Source organism: Myotis yumanensis, unplaced genomic scaffold (genome assembly GCF_028538775.1).
Source record: "Myotis yumanensis isolate MYYU_CA2020_CCGP unplaced genomic scaffold, mMyoYum1.0.hap1 SCAF_2, whole genome shotgun sequence".
Lineage (NCBI taxonomy): Eukaryota > Metazoa > Chordata > Mammalia > Chiroptera > Vespertilionidae > Myotis > Myotis yumanensis.
The window spans coordinates 184,699,752-184,725,953 of record NW_027223753.1 but is presented as its reverse complement, the minus strand read 5'-3'; the positions used below and the strand labels follow the sequence as shown (position 1 = coordinate 184,725,953).

General features: G+C 42.7%; 1 protein-coding gene and 1 pseudogene across 2 annotated transcripts in view; both read right to left on the bottom strand.

Annotated features, from left to right (window-relative positions):
* Positions 1–16,436: 16,436 nt before the first annotated feature.
* On the bottom strand, positions 16,437–19,955 carry LOC139004093 (sister chromatid cohesion protein PDS5 homolog B pseudogene; annotated as a pseudogene).
* Positions 19,956–20,053: 98 nt separating this feature from the next.
* The window catches only part of NCEH1 (neutral cholesterol ester hydrolase 1), a 57,044-nt gene continuing 50,895 nt past the window's right edge, over positions 20,054–26,202 (bottom strand). For both annotated transcript variants that reach the window (XM_070406787.1, XM_070406788.1), the window contains exon 5: positions 20,054–23,670. In XM_070406787.1, the coding sequence (XP_070262888.1) occupies positions 23,053–23,670 (618 nt within the window). In that variant the 3' untranslated portion in view covers positions 20,054–23,052. The remainder of the gene's footprint in view (positions 23,671–26,202) is intronic.

The window sequence follows — 26,202 nt, the reverse complement described above, 5'->3', positions numbered from 1 at the left end:
GAGTGGAGTCTAAAATAATATGAGAGTTCATGTTTATATTAAACCTTGCCACTTTATTAATCTTTAAAAAGGCTTTTCTTGAATAGAGAGAGAAAGCAAGGAAAGCAATGATAATGATGACTTTTAGCTTTAGATGTATGTGAGGTCAGAATTTGTGTTTAGGGAGTCAAAGCAGTTTGTTTTTAAGTCAAGCTGTGGCTTTCCATCATAGGTTGTGCAGGTCTGAAAGGTTTTGTGCTTCCCACTCCCCTGCAATTATTGGGCCCCAAATTTGGCCCTTTTGTTTTTTTTGTGTTATTACCAGTTAAATCAGGAGGAGGAAGGAGTGTACATTGATAAATCCAGTGTACATCAGGGCTTATTAGAATAAATCTTACAGGTGTGAAGAGGCTAGAGTTCTATGAGAAGTAAAGGATAACAGAGCTTATAAAGCCTGTCTGTGTTGCTACTGTGGTCTCAGCTTTCACCAACATAAATGGACACTGAGAAATTAATTCAAGAAATAGAAGGTGAAGCCAATGAAATAAGTCCAAAAAATTCACGAAGAGGAAATACGTCCTAACATATTTTATAAGGCTAACATAACCCTGATACCAAAACCTGGGAAGGATAGCAAAAATTAAAAAAGAAAGAAAGAAAGAAAACTACAGGCCAATATCTCTGATGAATACAGATGTAAAAATCCTAAACAAAATACTAGCAAATCAAATATAACAGTACACCCCAAAAATAATACATTACTATCAAGTGGGGTTCATTCCAGGGCCTCAAGGATGGTTCAACATACACAAATCGATTAATGTAATACACCACATTAACAAAAGGAAGGATAAAAATCATGTGATCTTATCAATAGATGCAGAAAAAGCATTTGATAAGCTACAACATCCATTTATGATTAAAATGCTCAATAAAATGGGAATAAAAGGACAGTATCTCAACATAATAAAGACCATCTACACTAATAAAAGAGAAACATGGTAATTAGCCTTACCTCTGTTACCCTTCGCATTGGCTAATCAGGGCGATATGCAAATTAACTGCCAGCCAAGATGGCGGCCTGCAGCCAGGCAGCTTGAAGCTATCAGGAGGCTTGCTTGCTTCAGTGACGGAGGACTCCAACGTTCCCCACCTGCTGCTGCCGGCCCCTGAGCTTGCAGTTTGAAACATTGTTACAAATATAGAAGCTAAACAAAACCCCAGAAACCTCTTTTCAGCCAGCCGGGATCTCAGAGCTGGAGTTGAAACAGTGTATCGATTATAGAACCCAAACAAACCAGATACCTGCTTTCAGCAGCTGAGGCCTCAGAGCTGGAGCCAAGCCTCAGAGCTAAAGCTGGCCCAGAATAAAAAAAAAAAGAAAAAAAGGAGCGGTTGGGAGCTTCAGTCACCCACCAGCCTGAAAACAGCCCTCAGCCCCTCACCCAGACTGGCCAGGCACCCCAGTGGGAACCCCCACCCTGAAAGGGGTGTGACCAGCTGCAAACAGCCCTCAGTCCCTCATCCAGGCTGGCCAGGCACCCCAGTAGGGACCCCCACCCTGATCCAGGACACCCTTCAGGGCAAACAAGCCGGCCCCCACCCGTGCACCAGGCCTCTATCCTATATAGTAAAAGGGTAATATGCCTCCCAGCACTGGGATCAGCGTGACAGGGGGCAGCGCCCAAACTCCCTGATCGCCCTGCGGCTCTGTGTGACAGGGGGCAGGGCCACAACCTCCCTATCTGCCCTGCTCTGTTCGTGACAGGGGAAGGCGCCCCAACCCGCTGATCAGCCCTGTTCTGTGCCTGATAGGGGGGAGCTCCCCAACCCCCTGATCGCCCTGCGGCTCTGTGTGTGACAGGGTGCGGCACCCTAACCCCCTGAGAAGAGCAATGACCCAGCTAGAAGACAGGTTGAGGGGCGTTCCTTCTTATTCACAGGAGGATTCCCTTTTTTGTTCTTGTCATGCCTTCCATTAATTGGATGAGGTCCATTCACACTTGGAAAAGCAATCTGCTTTACTCAATTCAAATGCTCATCTCACACAGCATTATACTAAGTTAAATAAGTCAGCCAGAGAAAGACAAATGCTATATGATTTTCACTTATATGTGTAATCTAATGAACAATATAAACAAGCAAACAAAAGTGAAACCAGTCTGTTCTTAGATACAAAGAACAGACTGGTGGTTACCAGAGGGAAAGGGGGTTGGGAGATTGGGTGAAAAAGGTGAAAGGATGAAGAGGTTCAAATTGGTAGTTATGAAATAGTCACAGGGATATAAACTATAGCATAGGGAACATAGTCAATAATCTATAATAATAAAAGCATAATATGCTAATTAGACCAGACTTCCTTCCAGACGTCCTTCCGGACAACCTTCTGGATGAAGCCGGGGCTTCAAGGGAAGTCCGGGCCCGGGGTGCCTGCTGGCAGCCGGAGGGAAGCTCGGGTCCCAGGTGCCAGAGGGAATCCAGTGCCGGCAGCCGGGGGAAGGAAGGCCTACTCTTGCACGAATTTCATGCATGGGGCCTCTTGCATTCTAATAACTATGTATGGTGCCAGGTGGGTACTAGGAATAGCAGGAGAATCACTGTTTAAAATATATGTTTGGCTAACCCACTATGCTGTACACCTGGAACTAATACAAAATAATATTGAATGTAAACTGTAGTATAAAATAAAATAAGAATCATGGAAGGAAGGCGGGAGAGGGTGGGTGGGTGGGAGGTAATCAACCAAGGACTTTGTATGCATGGCCCATAGATACAGACAATGGGGCTGTGAGGACCTGGGGGTAGAAGGGGGCAGGGCGGGCTGGAGAGGATCAATGTGGGGGGGAAGGGGGAAGGAGACATATATAATACTTTCAACAATAAAGAATTATTTTTTAAAAAAGAAAGAAAAATAAAATAAATAATACACCCTCACAGACATACTCAGAATAATGTTTGGCTAATTATCTGGGCACCCCCCGTAGCCCAGTCAAGTTGACACATAACATTAACTAATACAGTTCTTTTTTTATAGGATCTCCCCCAAGACCCAAAACAATGAATGCAGCTCTTACAGTTGGAGCCTAGACTATAAAACTTACCTTTTTTGGGGAACAGTGATGTGATAAAGGGTCACTTTATCAGATTTTGGAGTTAAATTGATCCAGATTAAAATGCCCCATCTCAGACACTTTCTAGCTATTCGAACTTGGATATGCAAATTAACTTCTTAATTTCCTTACCCACAGAGCACAATTTGTCACCGGTTGTCAGGGAAACATATTTGTGATGTGCTCGTCACATATATAAGCATTTGATACATCATATCTATTATCATTAGTAATTCCCTCAGGATTTACACAGCATTGTTCCAAAAAATAATTATTTTGCACTTAGTACTTTAGTTAACAAAGAAAATTGTTTGTCGATGGAAGGTGAAGCAGAGTTGCTTGAATGTAGTGTTTTTAAGGCACGTTCAGTGTTCTTTTAAAATCACCAAAGTGTATACATAATTTTAAATACAGTTTTGAAAATTAAACCAGTCTATGATATTAATACTGTATATGCCCCTTGCTCCTCTGTTACGCGCTTTGATTTTGAGAGACCCTGAGTTTACATTGGGTGTCTGGAGTATCAAACTTGGCAAGACAAGGAGGACACAGGCACATCTTCACTGATGGACAACAAATTGTTCCCTCTTGTTTACAAAGTGTTCCCTATTAGGTCAAGCCAATTTGGAGACTGATAAAAATGTGGTGTTGGGACTACTTGCAGGGTGTTTTAATTTGGCTACATAGAACTTGATGTGCTTGTTTGGGGCATACATTCATTATGGCCCCAGTGAAAAGAACAAATGCTGACCAGAGGGCAGATAGAACATTGCTTATCACATTATTCTGGCACCCCCTTCCCTCTCAGCAGAACTGGAACAAATGATCCCGGCTTAATTATAATGGGCATGGCTGTAACTCAACCCGAGAAATGCATCTTGGGGGTAATGGTCTCGGAAACGGGTCGCAGTAGAGCCAGGCCTAAGCGAGAAGTTATGTAGCAGTGTTTGTTGCCTGTTGGTGATCTTTATTTCCTCTTTTTATACTGTTTTTTCTCTTTTGCAGATCAACTTTCATTATGTAAATCTTCCTTTTCTGTGTTCTCTCTGTAAAATCAGGAAAATAAAAATTACTTCCCAAGCTGAGTAAGGATAAAATAAGGTACCATCTATGGTGAACCAGGGATTATTACAAACACTTTTAGCTGTTTCATAATTAGATCAATACCATTAACTTTTCCATTTCTCTCATAAGATTGTTAGCCTCTGAGGGCTCGGAGGTGCCTTGTGACTGGCACTGTGGCAGGCATTGAGGAGGATGGATGGATGGATGGATGGATGGATGGATGGGTGGGTGGATGGATGGATGGATGGTAGACCATGGGAAAAGTTGAGAAGTGGATATTTTGAGAACCAATATTTTGCTGAATGTATCATCCTTTACCCATTCTCTACTTGGATAGTCTTTATGACCATAGATGAGAAGCACAATTCTCTTTCTTGATTGACCAATAAATGGACAGTTTATGTGAAGTCTTCATCCCTTTACTGTCGGAAAGAGAGTTTGCAAGCGCCCACCCCCCTTTTTTTTGCCTACCATAAGCCAAAGTTAGAGCTCCAAATCAGGAAGTAGGCAGGAAAAAAATAATTTGAACCTAAAATTCACCTTTAAAAGGAAAGGCTAGTAGTGTATTTTTAGTTAATTATTATGCTTATAAATTCTGAGTCAGGAAAACCACTAAGGCTCTTGTTATAATAGAGCCACACCTATTATTTCTGCTAAGTGCCATCCTAAATTAAATGTCACCTCTATTATTTTTTAAGTGTAATTACCGCAGAGAGCATAAAGAGCTAAAATGTGCCTGTGTGCACATGAAAACATCTACCTTCCTTTATTAACTGTGCTGCTAAACCCCAGGCTACAAAAGCACTAGATGTGGGGTGCTGCCTACAGACCCGTGAGCTGGGTGTCTTCTGTTTCTAAATCTAGTCACCACCCGCCACCCTTCTATCCTGCTGTGGGCCTATAGAGTCTGACCAATATGGACTGCATGATGGACTCCCTTACTTCCAGTTCAGAACCTGGAAAGAACAGGCAGGAGAATGGACGTCAGAAGGTGGATGAAGTTTAGGGAATTTATTCCCTTGGTTCATTCTCTGATGGCCCACCTAAGGACAGTGGATGCCATGCTTTCTTCACACAGCCACCCATTCCTAGAATGGAGGATAACTTTCTCCTTCTGTATCACCAGGTCTAGATAAAGAAACAGCTGTCGCCTAACCAGTTTGGCTCAGTGGATAGAGTGTCAGCCCACGGACTAAAGGGTCCCGGGTTCGATGCCAGTCAAGAGCACATGCCCAGGTTGCAGGCTCAATCCCCAGTAGGGAGCGTGCAGGAGGCAGCCGATCAATGATTCTCTCTCATCATTGATGTTTCTCTCTCCTTCTCACTTCCTCTCTGAAATCAATAAAATATATTAAAAAAGAAAGAAAGAGAGAGAGAGAGAGAGAGAGAGAGAGAGAGAGAGAGAGAGAAAGGGAGGAAGGAAGGAAGGAAGGAAGGAAAGAAGGAAGGAAGGAAGGAAGGAAGGAAGGAAGGAAGGAAGGGAGGGAGGGAGGGAGGGAGGGAGGGAGGGAGGGAGGGAGGGAGGGAGGGAGGAAGGAAGGAAGGGAGAGAAAGAAGGAAGGGAGAGAAAGAAAAAAGGAAGAGCTGCCTATTGTACCAATCTGGGTACTGCACTTTTTCTTTTTGGTTTCTTTGAACCCTGCCTACAGATTTGCAGAGTCTCTTTGTTCAGTGCTTTCAAATGAACCAGTGTATGTGTGCAAACTCTTTGCTGCCAGAACCCTGGCTGATAGACCTGGTGTGTAAGACCTGAATGGAAACCATCTTCTATTCGTTTCTCTGAGTAATCCACTGACTACTCTGGGACATTTTTATAGTTCTGATTATTTCATAAATATTTACATGTATTCTTTTTACCATCCATGTTTCTGAGGTAGGTGATCATCAGAACACAGGGACCTTCACAACATGTTCAGCTTCAGCAGCAGCAGTGTCACCTGCAACCTTATAAATTATGTTAAACCTTATAAAAATATAAATTATTACCTGGCCAGGCTGACTCAGTGGTTAAACATCAACCTATGACCCAGGAGGTCATGCGTCAATTTCCTGTCAGAGCTTATGCCTGGGTTGTGGGCTTGATCCCCACCCAGTAGGATTGGCAGGTACGAGGCAGCCAATTGATGATGCCCTCTCATCATTGATGTTTCTATCTCTCTCGCCCTCTCCCTTCCTCTCAAATCAATAAAAATATTTTTTTAAAATTTAAAATATATCTATATAAATTATTGGGCCCAGTTCCAGACCTACTGAATCAAGAATCTGGGGAGTAGGGCCAGCCATCTGCACAGCCATCTGTGTTTTATCAAGCCCTCCAAGGACCTAATACATGCTCAAGTGTGAAAGCCGCTAATGTGACATACTATGGTTACATACATGTTTTAATCTAAGGAACCCTGTTCGCCACTCTCCCAACCCCCACTCCTGCCAGAGACCAATTCCAGCCTGACAGCAGGGCTGAATCATCTGGGAATGGCTGATGGCATTTCCCAAACCTGAAAAGGGATGATTGTGGCTGCCAGACAGCTCAGTGCATCTTAATCTACATGTTATTTCCTCCTACTGGCCAAAACCTGAACAGCCTAGGCTAAGTCCCCCATTCTGACAATGCTTGTGTATACCCTTTGAAGTGTATATCTCTGCCTCGCCTCAGGACAAATTGTGTTAATAAAAAGCTTAGGGTCCTGGGACAAAGAGACCTGAGACCTGAGACCTTAGACCAGGGGTGGGCAAACTTTTTTACTTGAGGGCCACAATGGGTTCTTAAACTGGACCGGAAGGCCAGAACAAAAGCATGGATGGAGTGTTTGTGTGAACTAATATAAATTCAAAGTAAACATCATTACATAAAAGGGTACGGTCTTTTTTATTTTTAGTTTTATTCATTAACAGAGGTGACACGCGAACTCATTTTTTTGGTTGATTTTTCTTTGTTAAATGGCATTTAAATATATAAAATAAATATCAAAAATATAAATCTTTGTTTTACTATGGTTGCAAATATCAAAAAATTTCTATATGTGACACGGCACCAGAGTTAAATTAGAGTTTTCAAAATGCTGACACGCCGAGCTCAAAAAGCTCGCCATCACTGTGCTTAGACCTTAGAACTTAGATCTTAGTTTCCCTTAAGCTAAGCTCCTCTGACCCCAAAATGCCTTTCAAAATTATGCCTCGTCTCCAGACTCTTTATTAATCTACGCACAGCCTTCTCCAGATTGCTGAACCCTTCTTAATGCTGGAACAAGAACCCCGGCACACTCCACTGCAAAGGACTTTTTCCCCAGTCTAGTAGTTCTCAGACAGGAGTGCATTGATGCATCAGAATGATGCATGAAGCTTGTTCAAAATCCCAATGCCCAGGTCCCACATTGGATTCACTCAACCCTCTCTTCCTGTTGTCAGTATGTCAGGTCGTTGAGGTAACTGTCTTCCTTAGAGCTCACAGCCTCCAGAGGACGGATGCACTTCCTTTGGGTTTCTTTTCTATTTGGTGTAGTTTCTCACCATGTCGAGTTGAGTGGTTTCTAAACTTGAGTTTCTGTTTATCGCAATAACTTTGTATAGTGAGAGATGATTATTAGATATATTAAGGTGATCACACCGTAAAGTATATAAATGTAGAATCACTATATTGTACACATGAATTATATTATTGTACTAGAGGCCAGGTGCACAAAAATTTGTGCACTCAGGGGGGTCCCTCAGCCTGGCCTGTGCCCTTTACAGTCTGGTACCCCTCGGGGGATGTCCACCTGCTGGCTTAGGCCCACTCCCCTGGGGATTGGGCCTAAGCTGGCAGTCAGACATTCCTCTGGCAGCCCAGGAGCCCTCGGGGGACGTCCACTTGCCAGCGGGGACCAGGCCTAAGCTCAGTCGGACATCCTTAGCGCTGCTGAGGAGGCAGGAGAGGCTCCCGCCACCACCGCTGTACTGGCAGCCATCAGCCTGGCTTGTGGCTGAGCAGAGCTCCCCCTGTGGGAGCACACTGACCACCAGGGGGCAGCTTCTGCATTGAGCGTCTGCCCCCTGGTGGTCAGTGTGTGTCATAGTGACCAGTCATTTCCAGTCATTCTGCTGTTAGGGTCAATTTGCATATTACCCTTTTATTATATAGGATAGAGTCCTGGTGCATGGGTGGGGGCTAGCTGGTTTGCCCTGAAGGGTGTCCCGGATCAGGGTAGGGGTCCCGCTGGGGTGCCTGGCCAGCCTGGGTGAGGGGCTGATGGTTGTTTGCAGGCTGGCCAAGCCCCCCAGCGAGAACCCTCACCCCATGAGGGTGTGGCCATCCTGGGTGAGGGGCTGATGGCTGTTTTCAGGCTGACCACAGCCCCCAGCCACCCAAGCTCCCAGTGGAGGCTGGCTGGAAGCAGGTATCTGGGATTTATTTATCTTTTATAATTGAAACTTTGTTGCCTGGAGCGGAGGCCACAGCTGGCCAGGGCAGGTGGGAAGCTTGGCTTCCTTCATCACTGGGGCAACCAAGCCTCCTGCTTGCTCCAGCTTCGTGGCTGCCTGCTTGCCGGAAGCCAGTCCATCCTTGCTGCTTGACACAGTCGCTGCAGGAAAGAAACATCTGCACAGCATATGTTTCAAGGGACCTGGCATATATAGCATATTGTTCTTAATATGTTTGCTCTCCTTAGCGCCATGTGTTTTAACCAAGGTCACCTCTCTGAGAAAGGTTGTTTCCCCAGGTGGGGATTTTTCCCTGAGGTTAGGGAGGAGATACAACCCCTTAATTAAGTGCCAGGCGGGTGGTTAAGCTACATAATCTTTACTCCCTGGAATGGAGATAAGAAACGCCCTAACCTTTGTAATAGAAATTGACAGGATTAAAATCGACTGGTATAGATACGGATGTAACAAGACAATAAACATGAGATCCTCAGCAGATCCTCATCAGTTCCTAACCAGAACTCCGACCAGAACTTTGGCTGGAGATCCTGGCTAGAGGTCCTGACTAGGCTGCTGATCAACTGAAGGCTGTCTTCGTGTCATTCCTTCTTCGCCGACTGCGTCCACACCTTTGGGGACCCCTGGACCTGCTGGGGTTAGACCCCAGCACCTGCTGCCATCTTGGTTGGGTTAATTTGCATATAGTCTCTCTGATTGGCTGGCGGGTGTGGCTTGGGGCATAGCAGAAGTGCAGTCAATTTTCATGTTTCTCTTTTATTAGATTAGATATGAACCATACTTTAAGTTTTTTTTAAACCAACAAAAAAAACCCATATTCTTACCGTTAAGACCAAGTAAATGTAAAATATAATATCAAAGAAAAAAAAAAGTGAACTAAGGCTTTGCTACTTACTCAGTGTAGTCTGCAGACCAGCAACACCTGGGAGTCCCCAAACCTACTGAAACTCACTGAACTAGAATTTCTAACAAAATCCCCTAGTGATTCATATGCTGATTAACATTTGAGAAACCCTGGCTTCAGAGATGGTGAATCATAGATACTCAGTAGTGGGAACTTAACCTTACTCAGAATTTGTGGTTATTTTTGGAAGCAAGCCAAAAAATGCCTATCTGCTGAGAAAAGCTGGGTACTTGGGAAGATAAAAAGGAAGTAGAAATTAGGCGCACAGCGAAAAAAAAAAGTAGCCTGCATTCTTGATCCCTGAAAGCAGGCTTTCCTTCATTTTTTGGTCTTAGATATCCTTCAACAAGCTCCCTCTTCATGTTAGCTAGCTTGAACGAGTATCTGTTGTTGTTTTTTTTTTTGCAATTGATGACTTTCAAAGAGATGAACTAAATCATGAGTAAGAGAAAATTAAAATGAGTATTTGGAGTCATTTTGCAGACCTTGTATAGGCTTTATTTATGAGCAAATTGCCTTTTAAAAATATATATTAAATAATACACAGTCATTATTTTTAAAAATCAATTTTTTTCCCAGAGAGAACCAAAGTAGAAAGAACTTTCTTCCCCCAAAGCCTTATTATCATTCCCCAGAGGTAACCAGTTCACAGTTTCTTGTATAAAATAACCTTTAATAATTTTCCTATGTACCTATAATGTCCCCTGTTTCCCCCCTCTTGGCAGCAACAAAGGAAGAGAAAGCTGATCGTATTATTATCAATAAAGCTAGAGGGACATCCTATCCAATAATAGACAAACATGGTAATTGACCGTACCTTCGCTACACCTCCCATGGGCTAATCAGCACGATATGCAAATTAACCGCCAACAAAGATGGCGACTAATTTGCATACTGCAGGCAGGGTGGGCCAGTGCGAGCCGCCATCTGGGCCCCCCTGTGCCGCCTAAGCCCTGGCCCGAGCCAGGACCCCCATGTGCGGCCCTGCACGCACCACGGCTTGGCAGCGAGATTGGCCCGAGGAAGCCCTATTCTTGCAGGAATATTCCTGCAATGGGCTTCTAGTATTTAATAATATCTAACATTTGTTTAACTCATTACTTTTTAAAATGACCTTCTGTAGCTTTATGTCTAAAACTAGAAGCCCAGTGCACAAAATTTGTGCATGGGTAGGGTCCCTAGCAGCTGCTGGCTGCTGGCTGCTGGCAGGGGCCTCCCTTCCCCAGCTGCCAGCTGCCGGCTGGGGTCTTCTTTCATTCTTCGCCGCCCCCTGGTGGTCAGCGCACATCATAGTTAGTGATCGAACTCCTGGTCAGTCAAACTCATGAGGGGACACTTTGCATATTAGCCTTATATATATATATAGTCAGAGGCAGACAGTAGGGCAAGCATCACCACTTTTATTGATTTGACATGTGTTTTTTAAAAATATACCAGTATATATTTTTTATTTCAGAGAGGAAGGGAGAGAGAGAGATCGAAACATCAATGATGAGAAAGAATCATTGATTGGCTGCCTCCTGCATGCCCCCTACTGGGGATTGAGCCTGCAACCTGAGCATGTACCCTTGGCCAGAATGGGACCCTTCAGTCTGCAGGCTGACCGTCTATCCACTGAGCCAAACCAGCTAGGGTTGATTTGACATATGGATACACTGAGGCCTAAACTCCTGTCCTCAATTTTCATTGAGGTTCACTAAATAAGTAGTTATGTGAGAGTTCTTGCTGTATTTGCTTTAAATTATTGATGACATATGCCTTTAGTCTCATGTATGGGTTTTCTTTTAGATTCAATGCTAGAGACAGACCATCACCCCTGAGAAACTCAAATGCCTCTTAATGACTGAATCACTGTTCACATTTTTAACTTTTTCCTTGACTCCCAGGGTGCTGTGAATGAGAAAGGGGCTCTGTAAAAAGGCTGACAAGCTGTCGCAGTGCCACATGGTGACTCAAAGTAACCACACAGGATGGTCTGATCACAAGTTCCTAACAGGGCAGGCCATGGTGGGTAGTCATGTCCCAGGCCTATAGCTTCCTTAGCCAAGGTCAAAGTGTATCCTAAGTGAACCCTGACCACTGTTTTTATGCATCTAGGAGAACATGCCTTTGCAATGTCAGAGTAATTTTCTTTTCTAGACCTCTCAAAGCCACAACCATAGGCACCGGAACATAAAATCACCAGAACATGAGATCAAAGATTCCCTCATTGTTATGTGGTTCCCTGCATACCATTCCGATGTGCTATAAATGTTAATTACTAACTATCCTGTAACCACCAATGTAGAAGAAGTATGTGTCTATCATTTTACATTTTATCCAATCCCAGAGGTTTCCTCACTTTGCTTTCTCCCGCCTCCTTAATCTGCCACCAATGTATTTCATGTAACCCTCCTTAGGTCTTCTCCTTTAATTCTAATGTATAAAATAAGCTGCAAAACTGTCAATCCCCAGAGCATTTTTTCAATCCATTGAAGTTTGGTTCAGGGCATGTCCTCAAAATTTTGACTCAAATGAACTCTTATAAAAACATTTCTAAGAAAAAAAAAGAAAGAAAAGACAAAAATAAATAAGAAAACACAACAAGATAAATAAAATAAAATAAAAACTTAAAATATACACAAAACATTTCTATAGGCTGGGTGTTCTTTTATGGATAGTGCTTAGAGTCAAACCAGAAGTCAACCACAACTGGTTTTTCTTGTTGCCATGATTTTGTTCTTTCCCTTGGCTATGAGCTCCTATTTCTATGTTACCATTTCATTGTATTTTTTTTGTTTAATAATAAGCTGCTTCAAGTATTTCTGTGGAGTACAGAAAAATGTAACCTTTAGATAAATATAACATTTAAATTGAGGAAATGAAGGCATCAATGAAAACTTACGTAAATTTACTGAGATATTTGCTGGCGGAGCTAGAACTAGAATTGCAGTTTCCTAAATTCTAGTTCATGTGATTTCCTCTGTTCCACATGAGCTGAATGTCAAGTTTTTTCCCCTTAACCATGGAACGTATTCTATTTGTTTTTAAAAGCACGGCAATCCTGCAGATATCGCTGTGCATGTTGTTTGAATTGAAAATGTGCCTTAGCTTTAGAAGGCCACTGAGCTCTGCCTTACTTGTCGTTTTCAAGGGAAGTTTCTTCGCATAAGGACCCACCCAGTGTTGAGTGCCTGTGAAATGCCAGCAAATACGATGAAAGATGAAGGTCCTATAGTTTTCACTGCACTAAATGATCCTATAAAAATGCAGGACATCATTTTTTTTCTGTCAGCCTTTTCCCAAATGGATAGCAAATATCTACCGTGAATAAAAACATATAAAAGGAAAAAAATGGGCAAAGCACTTTGGTGGGCAGAGAGATGAGTCATGCTTTAAAAAAAGATCAGTGTGAATCCTATTTTGTTTTGTTTTGCTTTGTTTTATAAATGTAGACCTTTCTCTCAGGTACTTATATGAGGATTTTAAAGTCTCTCTATTTTTAAAAATACCCAATTTAATGTGTTCTGTGATGAAAAGGCTTTTTATTGATCTTTCATAGAAATAAACAGGATGCTAATGGGAAACCTGTATATTCCAGATGAAATACAAGAGTGTGTAGAGTGGCAAAATGCCATTTACTGTCAACAGTGCCCTCTGCTGGCAATTGCCTTGAATTAAAAAAAAATAGTCTATTGGCTTCAAAATTTCATTTGTTGACCAAGTGAGGTTTTTAATGCATTGGTTTACATATACTACAAATATGTCTGAAGGGGGGAATACCCAAGATTTTAGGTTAAGAATAAAAATAAGCAAATATAACAGCTCCAGGCACAATGTTACATGTCAGAACATTATGGCTTCAATGTGACAAGACAGCAGTTTTCAGCAAGGACTGATTGAGTGCTGATTCTGTGAGAGGCTCTGTGCAGGCATTGGGGTCACAGAGGTGATGCTGATATGAGCCCACATCAGGATCTCAGAGTCCTGTGGTGGAGGCAGACCCACTCACAGACAGTTACCCTGCCATGTGTTGAGTGCAAAGGGAGACCTGAGGGACACCTAAGTCATCCTGGGGAGGGAGGAGTTAGGAAGGCTTCCTGAGGGAGGCTGGCAGAAGGAAGACAAGGCAGGGCAAGGAAAGGCGTTCCAGGTAGAGGGAAGGGATCAGGTAAGAGAAAACATGGCGGGTGTGCAGAACTTTAATAAGCAGCTCAGCACCCCGCTCTATGCAGGGCTTGCCTGGAGATGATGCTGTACAACAGCGCTTCTCAGGTGTTTGGCTTCAGGAGTTTACTTCTTAAAAATGATTGAGGATCCCCAAAGAGCTTTTGTTCATGTGGACTTTATTTCTTAGTGATTGCCACGTTAGAAATTAAAACAGAAATTTTGAACATCGTTACTGATATATTTAACTACATGTTGCCCTAAGCTATATTTCATGGGCAGGGGGAGCCCGAAGTTTTCTAAACACAAATGAGTGAGAAGGGTGGGACTTGTTTGCAAAACTTTTAATGTCTGGCTTAACAGGAGCCCACTGGGTTCTCATACCTGCCTCTGCACCCCATCCATTGCAAGGCCACGTGTCAGGAAGCAGCTGGAAAACCCTTCTGTGCACTCATTAAAGCAAAACAGGAACAAAGGCAAATAACATCGTAGTGTTATTATGAAAGTACTTTTGGTTTTGTGAGCTCCGAGGGGTGCGCAGACTGTGCTTGGAGGACTATGGCTGCAGAGTAGGCAGGGGCAAGTCCCTGAGGGAGAGCTGTGCACAGAACCCTGAGTGCACCGAACCTTACCGAGGGCCTGAAGGACTTTAGCTTGCAAATATACAATCAGGTTTGAGGGATTTTGTTTTTGTTTTGTTTTGTTTTGTTTTGTTTTAACTTCAGAGAGGAAGGGAGAGGGAGAGATAGAAACATCAATGATGAGAGAGAATCATTGATCGGCTGCCTCCTGCACACCCCACACTGGGGATCAAGCCCACAACTCGGGCATGTGTCCTGAGCGGGAATCAAATCATGACCTCCTGGTTCATAGGTCAATGCTCAACCACTGAGGCACTCAGGCCAGGCATGTCAGGTTTGCGTTCTAAACCCTCCTTTTTGCAGCTGTGGCATGCAGGTATTCGAGGGGCACAGGACTTGAGATAAGATAACTAATTAGAAAGTAATTGCAATTGTTTGGGTAAGAAGTGACAAGAGACTCAACTAGAGCAGTGTGTCCAGAGATGGAAAGAAGGGAACGGAGTTTGAAAAATATTTAGGAAGTAGAATTGATTAGACGAGGGCAGTGGTCAGCAAACCGCGGCTTGCGAGCCACATGCTGCTCTTTGGCCCCTTGAGTGTGGCTCTTCCACAAAATACCGACTTCTGCGAATGGGCCACGAAGTTTCAATCGCACTGTACATGTATGCCCACACGTGGTATTTCGTGGAAGAGCCACACTCAAGGGGCCAAAGAGCCGCATGTGGTTCGCGAGCCGCAGTTTGCCGACCACTGGACTAGGGGGTTGATTAAGAGTTGGAGGACTGGATTAGGAGGTAAACTGTCATAATTTTAGCTTGGGTAACTGGATAGGAGGTGGTAAAATAAGTGAAGCAGGGACTATAGAAGGCCATGACAGTGCAGTGGGGAAGGTAATGCATTTAGTTTGGGGCTTGTGGCACTGGTGGAGCTATAGGATGGCCCAGAAGAGGCGTCTTGGAGGGTGAATGAATGAATCTAAATCTTGGGCAGGGGCCCCATTCACAGGTGCACACTTTTAACTGCGATTGGTTACTGTCACTGACTCTTTCCACTCCACTTCCTCCTCCATCACAATTCCCCAAGTGTTGGGTGGCTTGGGGGGCCTGTAGGCATTTTGGGGATTCAGTCAAGGAAAATTTGAACTGGGAGTGCGTTTAGCTTGATTTTAGTGGAATATCTTCAGGTGATTTTCAGCTGCTTCAGTTAAGTTATTGCAGACTCACCCAGCAGAGGAATGACTTCCAGGAACACGCCATCCCACACTCTGCTGAAGTGTGGAGCCAGATGTATGGAAATACCAGCTAACTGTATTGTATCCTGCACCAGAAGTTTGAGAGGAGGTGAAGGAAAAACAAGGTTAAAAATGTATGGGGCCAGAAGTAATCTGGGTTCTTCAAATCTTCAGATATATTTGAACAATGAAAGCAGAGAATTTCGTTCTCATCAATGACTAGTCAGGAATTGTCACTTTTTCCAGGAAGCTGTGGTGACTGTTTCCCCACTCCTTGAGTCTGGGCTGGTCCTGTGATTTGCTTTGACCAATAGAGTATGGTGAAATGATGCTGAGTAATTTTGAAACGTAGACCATACATAACTTCCTGCTTTTGCGTACTGAGAATGTTCCCTCTTGGAATTCAGATGCCATGTTTTTAGAATTCCATTTCAGGAGAAAAGGCCAGGTGGAGGACCAAGTCACTTAGCTCACAGCCAGACACAAAATGCCAGCCACACAGTGAGCCATCGTGGATGTTCCAGCCCCGTGCACTGAGGATTGGACCCCAGGTCAACACTACATTTAGCAGATGATCCACCAAGCTCAGCCCAGTCAACCCAGAATCATGCAGTAACAAACGGCTATTGTTTTAACTTAGGAGTTTCAAAATATGTTTACTCAGCAATAGATAACCTGTGTTTGGATAGGAAGGAGAATAAAATGGAGATAAAGGGGTCAAAGAGGAGTTTCTTCTGGACAGATTCGACTATATTTATAGAGCTAAGAAGGAATGAGTAGAGTGAGAGTTAAAGATGCAGGAGAGAGGGGAGGTACTTCAGCAAGTCCTTGAATGAGATGTTAATGAATTGGATTAAGGACACAAATTGAGGCACTGGCTTTGTCGAGAAGGCAGTAACTTCAGTCTATAGGCATGGTGGAAATGAAGTCAGGAGGGGCGTGCTACTTAGCTTAGTGAATCATTTATCTTAAAGTAAAATATTTAAAATAACTTTAATCTGTGATCAAGCAAATAAGTGTTTATTATTTCTTTACTTCATGAATTTAACCAGAATAAAGAAAATATAATCTGATTTCCTATTAAAAAAAATGAAAACAGAAAGAAGGGAAGACAACATTCTACAAGTAGTAGAATTGCTTTCACTACTTAAAATTTCTCAAACTCCCGCCAGGCTGGTATGGTGCAGTGGTTGAGCTTTGATCTATGAACCAGGTGGTCACTCGATTCTCTGTCAGGTCACATGCCCGGGTTACTGGCTCTATTCCCAGCACGGGGTCATGCCAGAGGCAGCCGATCAATGATTCCCTCTCATCACTTATGTTTCTTTCTCTCTCTCCCTCTCCCTTCCTCTCTAAAATCAATAAAAATATGTTTTTAAAAAATTCTCAAACTATTAATTTGACTTCTATAGAATAATTGTGGAATGTGTTATAGAGTTCATTCTTTTAGGGCAGTTTGCAACAGTTCATTTAACAAAGGAAAAACCTCAATATCTATTAAGAAAAATGCAGAAAGCACTTGAATTGTGGAAGGATAAAAAGAAAATCTTCACTTTATCCATTTTATCAAAACAATTTTTTTGCTTTAAAATTTGGTTGAAATTACTTTGAATTATTAAAATTTTCTTGGAAATATTTAAATAACCTTTTCTTATTTACTTTCTGAAAAAATAGCTGTATATTTTATTGTGTGACCATTTAAACAATGTTTACATTAACATACATTAACATACATTAACATTTAAAAAGTTACTCCCCCCCCATAAAATCCTCATAAACTCCAGAATACTACAAAAGGTGGAAAGAACAGTTTGACATCTGAAACATACTTCACAGCATTTAAATCCAGTGTGGCATACAAGTAATAGAAATATTTCATCCATTCCATAGTTTCCAAATTATGGGGAACCATGTATTAAGCAAAGATCCATACAACAAGCAATCAGTCATCAATACTATTTTGACAATATATATGTAGCAGTTTGCCTTTGATCCATGAAATCTGTTTTGCAGCATCTTTTCCAGCTGCTGATTGTAAAGCGTATTTCTTATAAATTTGGACAAGTCTCATCACGGCTTCTCTGCACACTCTCTACCGTTTGTCTAAAGTTCTCTATCTCACAAAATTAAGTAAGTGATCATTAGCCAGAATGTCCTTCTTTAGCAGCTGCAACTACAGACACAATAACATCATACCTAATAGCTTTCTCAGGGTCATGTGGCCTCAATTTAGGAGACTCTGTTAAGTCCTTTGTTAAATCAGGATGGTTCATGAGACAGCAGCTAGCAAATTTCACACATTCCAGGTGCATTGGTACATGAATGTCACTAACCCTACCCAAGTAACACTGCCAAAGTGGTTTGTTTGGAGAAGCCAAATTCTGAATCCTTTGACCCAAACAGTTTTGCTAGTAGCTTAACAACTTGCACGTGTCCCTCATTATTATTGCTCTTTAAGTTCAACCTGGCATAAAACTGAGAGCAGCAAATGACATCAATATTATAGAGCTTCAAAATTAAGTCAAAGACATGCTCTCACAAATTGCTGATAGATGTTTTCCCAAGCATCAGAACCTTTTAAAAACTGGTTAATATATGAATGGACACAGACAATAGTGTGGTGAAGGCCTGGAGTGGGGTAGGGTCTGGGAGGAGGGCAGTAAAGGTGGAGAATGGGGGACATCTATAATACAATCTATATAATAAAGAGCTAATATGCAAATGGTTGTGACACCCTCATGCGTAACGACTGATCAGCAGGAGGCTGCATGCACAGCTTGAGTGGGTGGGCGGGGACTTGCAGCGTCGGGGACTTGCATGAGGCTCACGTCCCTGCCCCTGGCACTGGCCCCGGGGACGTGAGGCTTGTGGAGGCCTACCTCTCTGGGGCGATGGATCGCAGGGCTCCTGCACTGTGACAGGGCACAGGCCAGGCTGGGGGACCCCCCCCCCCATGAGTGCACGAATTTTGTGCACCGGGTCACTAGTCCTATATAATAAAAGGCTAATATGCAAATCAGCCAAACAGCAGAACAACTGGTCACTATGATGCACACTGACTACCAGGGGGCAGACACTCAACGCAGGAGCCTCTCCTGCCTCCGTGGCAGCACTAAGGATGTCCGACTGTGATAGGGTGCAGACCAGGCTGAGCCCCCCATCCCCCAAGTGCATGAATTTCATGCACCAGGCCTTTAGTCAACAATAAAAAACCCTACGAAAGTTTTTTTTTAATTGGTAATATATGGTTCAATAGCTTGAGCTGTCCTCTTCAGTGGCACCTTTGCCAAATCATATGCTTGCTTGTTTAAATTCTATGGGCAAAAGCTCCTGCGATGCTCTATCACCTTACAAATTTTAGAATTCATGAGGTCTACCATGTGCATATGAACTTTCTGATTATGGCTATTATTTGTAATGGAAAATACTGTTCTGTAAAATTGTGTAAAATTTCATTGTTGTCTTTCAACTCAAGGCATATGTTATATGACTTGACCCAAGCAATGTTCTCAATAAAAAAATACCTGTTGAATTTGTATCCTCTAACCCATGGGTCCTCAAACTACAGCCCGCGGGCCACATGCAAATACAAATATTGTATTTGTTCCCTTTTTGTTTTTTTACTTCAAAATAAGATATGTGCAGTGTGCATAGGAATTTGTTCATAGTGTTTTTTTTTTAAACTATAGTCCGGCCCTCCAACGGTCTAAGGGACAGTGAACTGGCCCCCTGTTTAAAAAGTTTGAGGACCCCTGCTCTAACCTCTTCAACTGCCTTGTTATAAACATGAATATATCTTTTCGTTTATCAGGGGATGTGTAAGGAGCTTCGGGAGCTTAAATTCTGAAAATATCAGCAAGGCAACAGGCTATCAGTAGGTGAACACCTTTAACAGGATGCTTGAGGAAAAAGTCTGAAGCAAGATGTAGTCAGGTTTAAGTAAAGTTTCTTTTCTTCTTCAGAGTCCTGGTCCATATCCACGAACATTTTCACAACCATCTTTAACCGTCTCACCATCTCCTCTTTAGATATTTTATCTGAGATTTCCTTGATACCAGGAGGATAAGTAATATTTCCATCATTGGTCCTCATCTTTGAATGAGCCATGATGGAAATATGTTTATCCCACCCTGGATTGAGATGTTGCCTTCTCTAACACCTCAAGTCTGGGTTAAGTATCCTTTGTACAGGTTTCCAAGACAACCTGGGCTCTGGTGGAGGGAGGGCAGAGTGGACTAGAGTCCTGTGAGGAGACACTGTGGTTTGTGGATCTGGGGAGAGAGCTGAAGGGTCAGCCGCCAGGATCCCTGTGCTGAGTCTCTCTCCCACACTGCAGATGCCATCTTTCTTGGGTGGAGTACTCCCCTCCTTACGGCATCACCCTCCGGTCTCTAAATAACTTCTTTAAAAGCTATATTTTGACAGGCTTCCCCGATATGAGCAGCACATACTGTATCCAGACATAAAATGAATGTCATCAAGGAGACCACTGAGCCACCGTTCTTGAAAGGCAGCTGGAGGACTCCAATGGGCAGAAGATTTGGGCAGAACTGTGGTTAGGAACCTGAGATACAGAGAGAAAGACAGAGCTGGGAACCAGAAAATGAGACGAGGAGCACACTACCAGATGGAGCCATTTTATTTCCAAACATGAGTCAAAACAAACATACACTTTCCTACCTCCATACTGGATTTTCATCTTATAAAATAGATGTGCTGCTAAAATCCTTCATAAAATCTGCCTTTCCCTTTTGCAGTGGGAAATAAGCAAAAAGTCAAAGGCTAAAAGGTCATGCATAAAATATTTTATCCACCGAGATAATTATATAATAGTCTTAAATTCTTCACAAATCAATGATAAAACATGAAGACTAATTTACACTTCACTATATTTTGCTGTACTTCAAGACTTTTTTCTTCATATATTTATGTCATATTTCACAAACAACAATGATTTACAAAAAGGTCATCAACTTTTTCATAAAATAGGAAAACAAAACAAAGCCATAGCATTGAAGAAAAAAAAAAAAAAATATATATATATATATATATATATATATATATATATATCTGCAGAGCATAAACTTAAAAAAAAGAAAAAAAGAACAAAAGCTAAAAGAAAATAAACTCACCCAAAACCAAAATACCTTCAACATAAACTCTAAGGCTTCCCAAAGGAGTTCTTAGCACTCAGATTTTTGGTTGCTTTATAGCCTCTCTTGGATCTAGTGGTTTTCTGTATCCTGACTCACAACTATTATTATTACAAGGAGAATTTCGAGGTCTGAGGCGAGACACAGTGCAAGTCATTAGACAAATCACACATATAAAAGCTTTAATGAAACTCAAGTATTTCATCAGAAACAGTGCTTGACCCCCTTTTTTTTCACGCCCTTTTCATCTGAGAGATCCCTTTAGAAATCTGGAGTCATCTGCTGTCTATAATTACTACTGGGTTTGGCTTATAATCCTAGGGGGAGGAGATACCATTTTAAGGAATTCTGTGCATATATTATATTTTCTTTGCTTTATTAGAGGTAGATAACCTCAAAGGTTGTAAAACACACACACACACACACACACACAAAACATAATGTTAAACAAAGAGGGTGGCTGTAAGAGAATAAGAACTAAAATCCTAATTTTTAAGAAAAAATACCTTTGATGAAGCATGTGTCTGTGTATATGGAATAAATGACCTACAAGAAAACACTGCAGAAGAGGTCAATACACACAGTTTGTCAGCCTTACAAAAGTGGTTGGAATTTATAGCTGGAAGAAACCTCATAGGTCAAGTAATCAATTCTCTGATTTTAGAGGAAAGAGAAAAGAGGCCCAGAGGCGGTGAGTGACTTGCCTGAGTACATTAGCACACTAATTGGTATGACTACTTTTTTACACACACTGTTGCATTTACTTGTTTTATACAACAAATAAAAAAATAACTATGCAAATTTTCATTTATTTCATTGCCAGGAGTGGGAAATACCCATCTTTCAAATGAGCAAAAGGTTCTACTTCCTCCCCCCTGATAAATCGATTAAATTGTATCATTACTTGGCTGGACTGCTGCTCTCCGCAGTCCCTGAAAGAGGCAGGGATTGGGGGAGACGTGCGTGTGGCAGGAAAGAGAGCAGAGGTACTCAACTCACATCCGAATTGGAGTTCCCTGTGATGCCAAGATGTTCCCACTGGCAGTGAAGGCTTTACATCAAGTTAAACTCGGGTTATTGGAACTTCCAGACCTGATGGAAGGAGATGAGAGTGTAGGCACCAGGTGCCATTGTCTGCTCTTCACCCAGAAGAATAGGAGCTAGTGTTCCTTTGACCATTGACAGCAGAAATGAGCAGTGTGTGTCTAAGCTATCAACTATCAACTTAGATGACTTTACTAGGTGGAGTCATAGTTTCTAATTATCTTAATTTGTATATGCATGTGAACATCAAAATACTTAGGCCTAATGTATAGTAGTATGAATGGCTATTTTACCTTTTTCCATAAATTAACATGTGGATATAATTCTCAGGTAGCTTTTTAAAAATATTATTTTTAATACTCATTATCAACTTTATTCTGAAAAATCTTGAGTCTAGCTACATATATGAATATTAAATAACTTAAAAAAATAAACAATACATTATATATATACCAAAATAGCCCCATTTCAAAGCTATGAGAGTGAAAAGGTTGAGTTTTCAAGAATAAACTAGACCCTCCACAATGTTTTTCCTAATTTTAACTAATATTAAACCTATCCTTTTTTTCTGACTATACCAAATATATACTCACCGCTCTTGGTAATTTATGCCAAAAGTATTCATTATGAAAACAATAGGTTGGTTCATTTGTTTTTACTTGTTCTACAATGGAAAATTTATTCGAAATTTAAATAAATTTGGTCCCAAAAGTTCTCCCCCTAGGAGATGACATAACAAAAAAACCCCAACAATGTATAGACATCTAATGCATGCAGCCTTATATTTTCTAATGATAGTGGTAGAAAGTAACATTCAAGTATCATCATAATCCAACTGGACTTATAGCTATCTCATAAAATTAACACACTAAAGGAAGAACGTCATTTGAGAAACTTGTCCTTGCTAGAACACCTGTGCTGAAATTCCCATAGGAAACAAAACCATCCACCCACAAAAAACAGAGGGCACTTGGTACCCAGCACTGACCTTCCAGGACACACATTTAATAGTGCTCTGACCTCAAAGTAAACTCTAGCACACTGAAGAAGAGCCCACACTTCCTGAACTCATTAAAGGTGACTGCATCCTCCAGAAGTGGACCTATTTCTTCTATAAAGAACTTCTTGATGAAGGCAGGACCCACAGCTATTTTCAGCTCCTAGTCCTGCTCTCCGCAGTGATGGGTACTCGCAGCAGTTTGGCTAAAACAAGAACAGAGAGACCGGCCCACCTGGAGAACCAGATTTAGATGTTCTTGCACTTCCGTTAGTCAAACGCAGTTTTGAAAATTAAATTAACATAAAGCAGGGGACAGAGATTCCACAACTCACAGGTAAGAGGGGGAAATGAGTCGACTAAAAAGTACACGTCTTTCCAAAGCAAGTGCAGGCGGTCAAGAAGCATTCTAGAAACTCTACTCCTTCACAGGTTTTGATCCAGCCACTTAATGTAGCTATTCCTAGTCCGGATGCCCACGGAGAAGTTGGTGGGCCAGCTGGTGAAAATCATGCACCCGTGGAAGCCATCCTCGAAGTGGTCGAGGGTCACCTCCACTCCTGCACGCTCCAGGCGCTTTGCGTACATGATCCCATCGTCTCTTAGCACATCGTGCTCACAGGTCAGAACGTAGGTCTTGGGGAGGTGCTGCAGGACCTCCTGGTCGGCGATGAGTGGGGCAGCACGGGCATCCAGCAGCTGAGGGATCTCCCGGACAATCCTGGTGTTGCCGGTGGCCTGCACAACAGGCTGGTAGTTCTTGGTGATGGATTCGGGCAAGAGGGACATCCAGTCGAGGCGGGCCCTGAGGGGAGCAGCCTCTTCCACATCGAGTGAAGTGTGATTGTTCACTATCATGGCCGGGACAAAGTCATAGTTGCCTTTGAAGTAATCCACCCAGTACTTCACCATGACATAGCGGGGCAGGATTGGGGTGTTCACATTTTGCTGATAGGAGGGTGTGTTAAAATCCAAAGCTTGGAGGACTGGATAAATTAAAGCTTGCACTTTGAGCTTGTTTTTCAAGTTGGCATCTTGACTAAACTGGAGGAGGAGAAGCAAACATATTATTTTATTTTGCATGGTTCCTTCTGCAGAAACCACACCTTAAAAAGGTGTTACTTGGTCCCGGCCAGCGTAGCTCAGTGGTTGAGCATCAATCTATGTCTGAACCAGGAGTTCACGGTTCTATTCCAGGTTAGGGCACATGCCCGGGTTGAAGGCTCGATCTCCAGTGGGGGGAGAGGGGGGAAGGGGTGGTATGAAGGAGGCAGCTGATCGATGATTCTTTCTCATCACTGATGTTTCTCTCTCTCCCTCTCTCTTCCTTTCTGATATCTATATCTATATATTATTTTTTTAAAAGGTGTTACTTTGAATCAGTCAAAAGGATACAGTTGTTAAATTTCTAGCAAGCATGGTATTAATGTAGTTTAAAAAAAAATAAATAGTTCCTCATCACCAGCCACCACCACTACCTGATCAAGCTGCTGGACATTGACAAAACAAAGGTACAATGTTAGCAACTCATAATTTTTAATGAAAACTGCCAAGGTACATGATCTCTTAGGTCTTTAAACCCTCATTAACATGTTACTGGTATCTATCCTCTGGCCCTCAGCACATCCTTACCGGGTGTTGTGGATGGATAATGTGTGAACCTTATTTCATTTTGCATTCCCTGCAAGGCCCAAAAAGCAATGGCTTCCTGGGGAGAAAAGACAAGTCGGACTCTTCCAAAGGCGAAAGGCAGGAAACGAGCAGATGACAGGAATCCAGTGTTTCCGCAGGGCCTCAGGCTATCTCCTCCGGCGAGCACTCAGCCTTCACGCTGGTGAGAGTGAGATTTTACATGGTGCTGGCCATGCACCCTCCATTCTGCTTCATGAGCACGTGGCCCAGAGTGAGGTCGAAATGGGAAGGGAAGGACCCCCTCACCTCAGCAAATCTCAGTTGCCCAGTGCCTCCCCAAATGTGAACGCACTGCCTCATGAAATTCTAGTGTCTCAAATGACTGATTTTTCAGGTAACATCTAAAAGACAGCTGATTAGCTCACTGTGGGCAACGAATCAATCTTCAAGGTAACTTGAGCTGTACTAGTACAATTCTGTTTCACTCCGGCCTTTAGAACCCATCCCCGGGGAAGATGTAACTGCTCGGGAGTGGGAGGAAAAGATCAGGAAATAGTGCCATTAATATGTGCCCACAATTGTATAAGGACATCAGCTCTCTAAGTCCTGGCAATAGCCCCGCAATCAGACGATACCACCCTCATTTTCCCAAGGCTCAGAGAGATTAAAGGACTTGCTCAGAGCCCCGTAGCTGCCAGAGGGGGCCTGGATACCCTCCCAGTTCTGTCTGGCTTTAAAGCCTCCCCAGTGCACCAGAACTTCTTACCGCGTTTGGACACGTGGATAGCAAACCTGCCAATGCCAAGTGGGGAATCAAGTTTTTTAATTACAGCAAAGGGGAGGAAACCCAGATACCCCACAAATAAAAAGGCAGATGCTACTTGAAAATAGCCCCCCGAATTTGGAGGTGAGAAGACAGAGATGCTATTTGTAAGTTATTTGATACGTTAAACAAAAACCTTTTGCAGCCAAAAACTTTTCTGGAAGAGAAGGTTTATGGAGCCGTGTGCTAGCAGAGAAAGGCCAGACCCTGGACACGCAGTCTGAACTCCAGCTGCAGGCCTGGATGGACAACACAAACATGTCCACTGTCCTGGAGCTGACAGGGCTCTTTTTTACTTTTATTTCAGAGAAAAAGGAAGAGGGAGAGAGAGATAGAAACATCAATGATGAGAGAGAACCACTGATCGGCTGCCTTCTGCACGCCCCACACTGGAGATCGAGCCTCAACTCGATGTGCCCTTGCGTGTGCCCTGAGCAGGAATAGAACCTGGACCTCCTTGTTCATAGGTCGACGCTCAGCCACTGAGCCACACCAGCCGGGCTGACAGGGCTCTTTTATACAATGGGTTCCAGGAGGAAAACATACGTTGTTTGAAAGAATTTACACTGGACATAGATGGGGGGGCAGGAAAGGGGGAGCAGGGGGAAGTTCTAGGAGAGGTGCTAGTTCCTAAGGAAGAAACAGTTCCTGCCTCGGTGCTCTTGTGGTCCCCAATCTGGAAAGTTCACGCATAAGCAGGGTGCAGTGGTGCCTGGTGATCGGCTGTTCATTATATCTTAGATCACCACCTGGAAGCTGATTCAATGTTTCAACATCCGGTCAGGAATGTGAGCAGTCTTCTGCTGGAGTGGGCCTGAGGCTCTGTACCAGATCCCTTTACACCTTGCTCCTGCCCTCCAGCCTGCTGTAATTTAAGGCAGGATGGCTCAGAATCTGTCTCTTGTCAAATCCCTAACAGGAAGAAAATGTACTTATCGTTGAGTTTATACAGCTGCCCCAAATTTTGTTTTTAGAGAATGTAACCAGGTAAAGCTCAGATCTATTATTACATTTAAAGTGGCAGAGCCATTTAATATTTTCTTTGATAGTAAAAAAAATTGGGAGACACTTTTTAATTTGGCTCTAAGTTCTAAGGAAACAATCTCAGCAATTGGAATTAA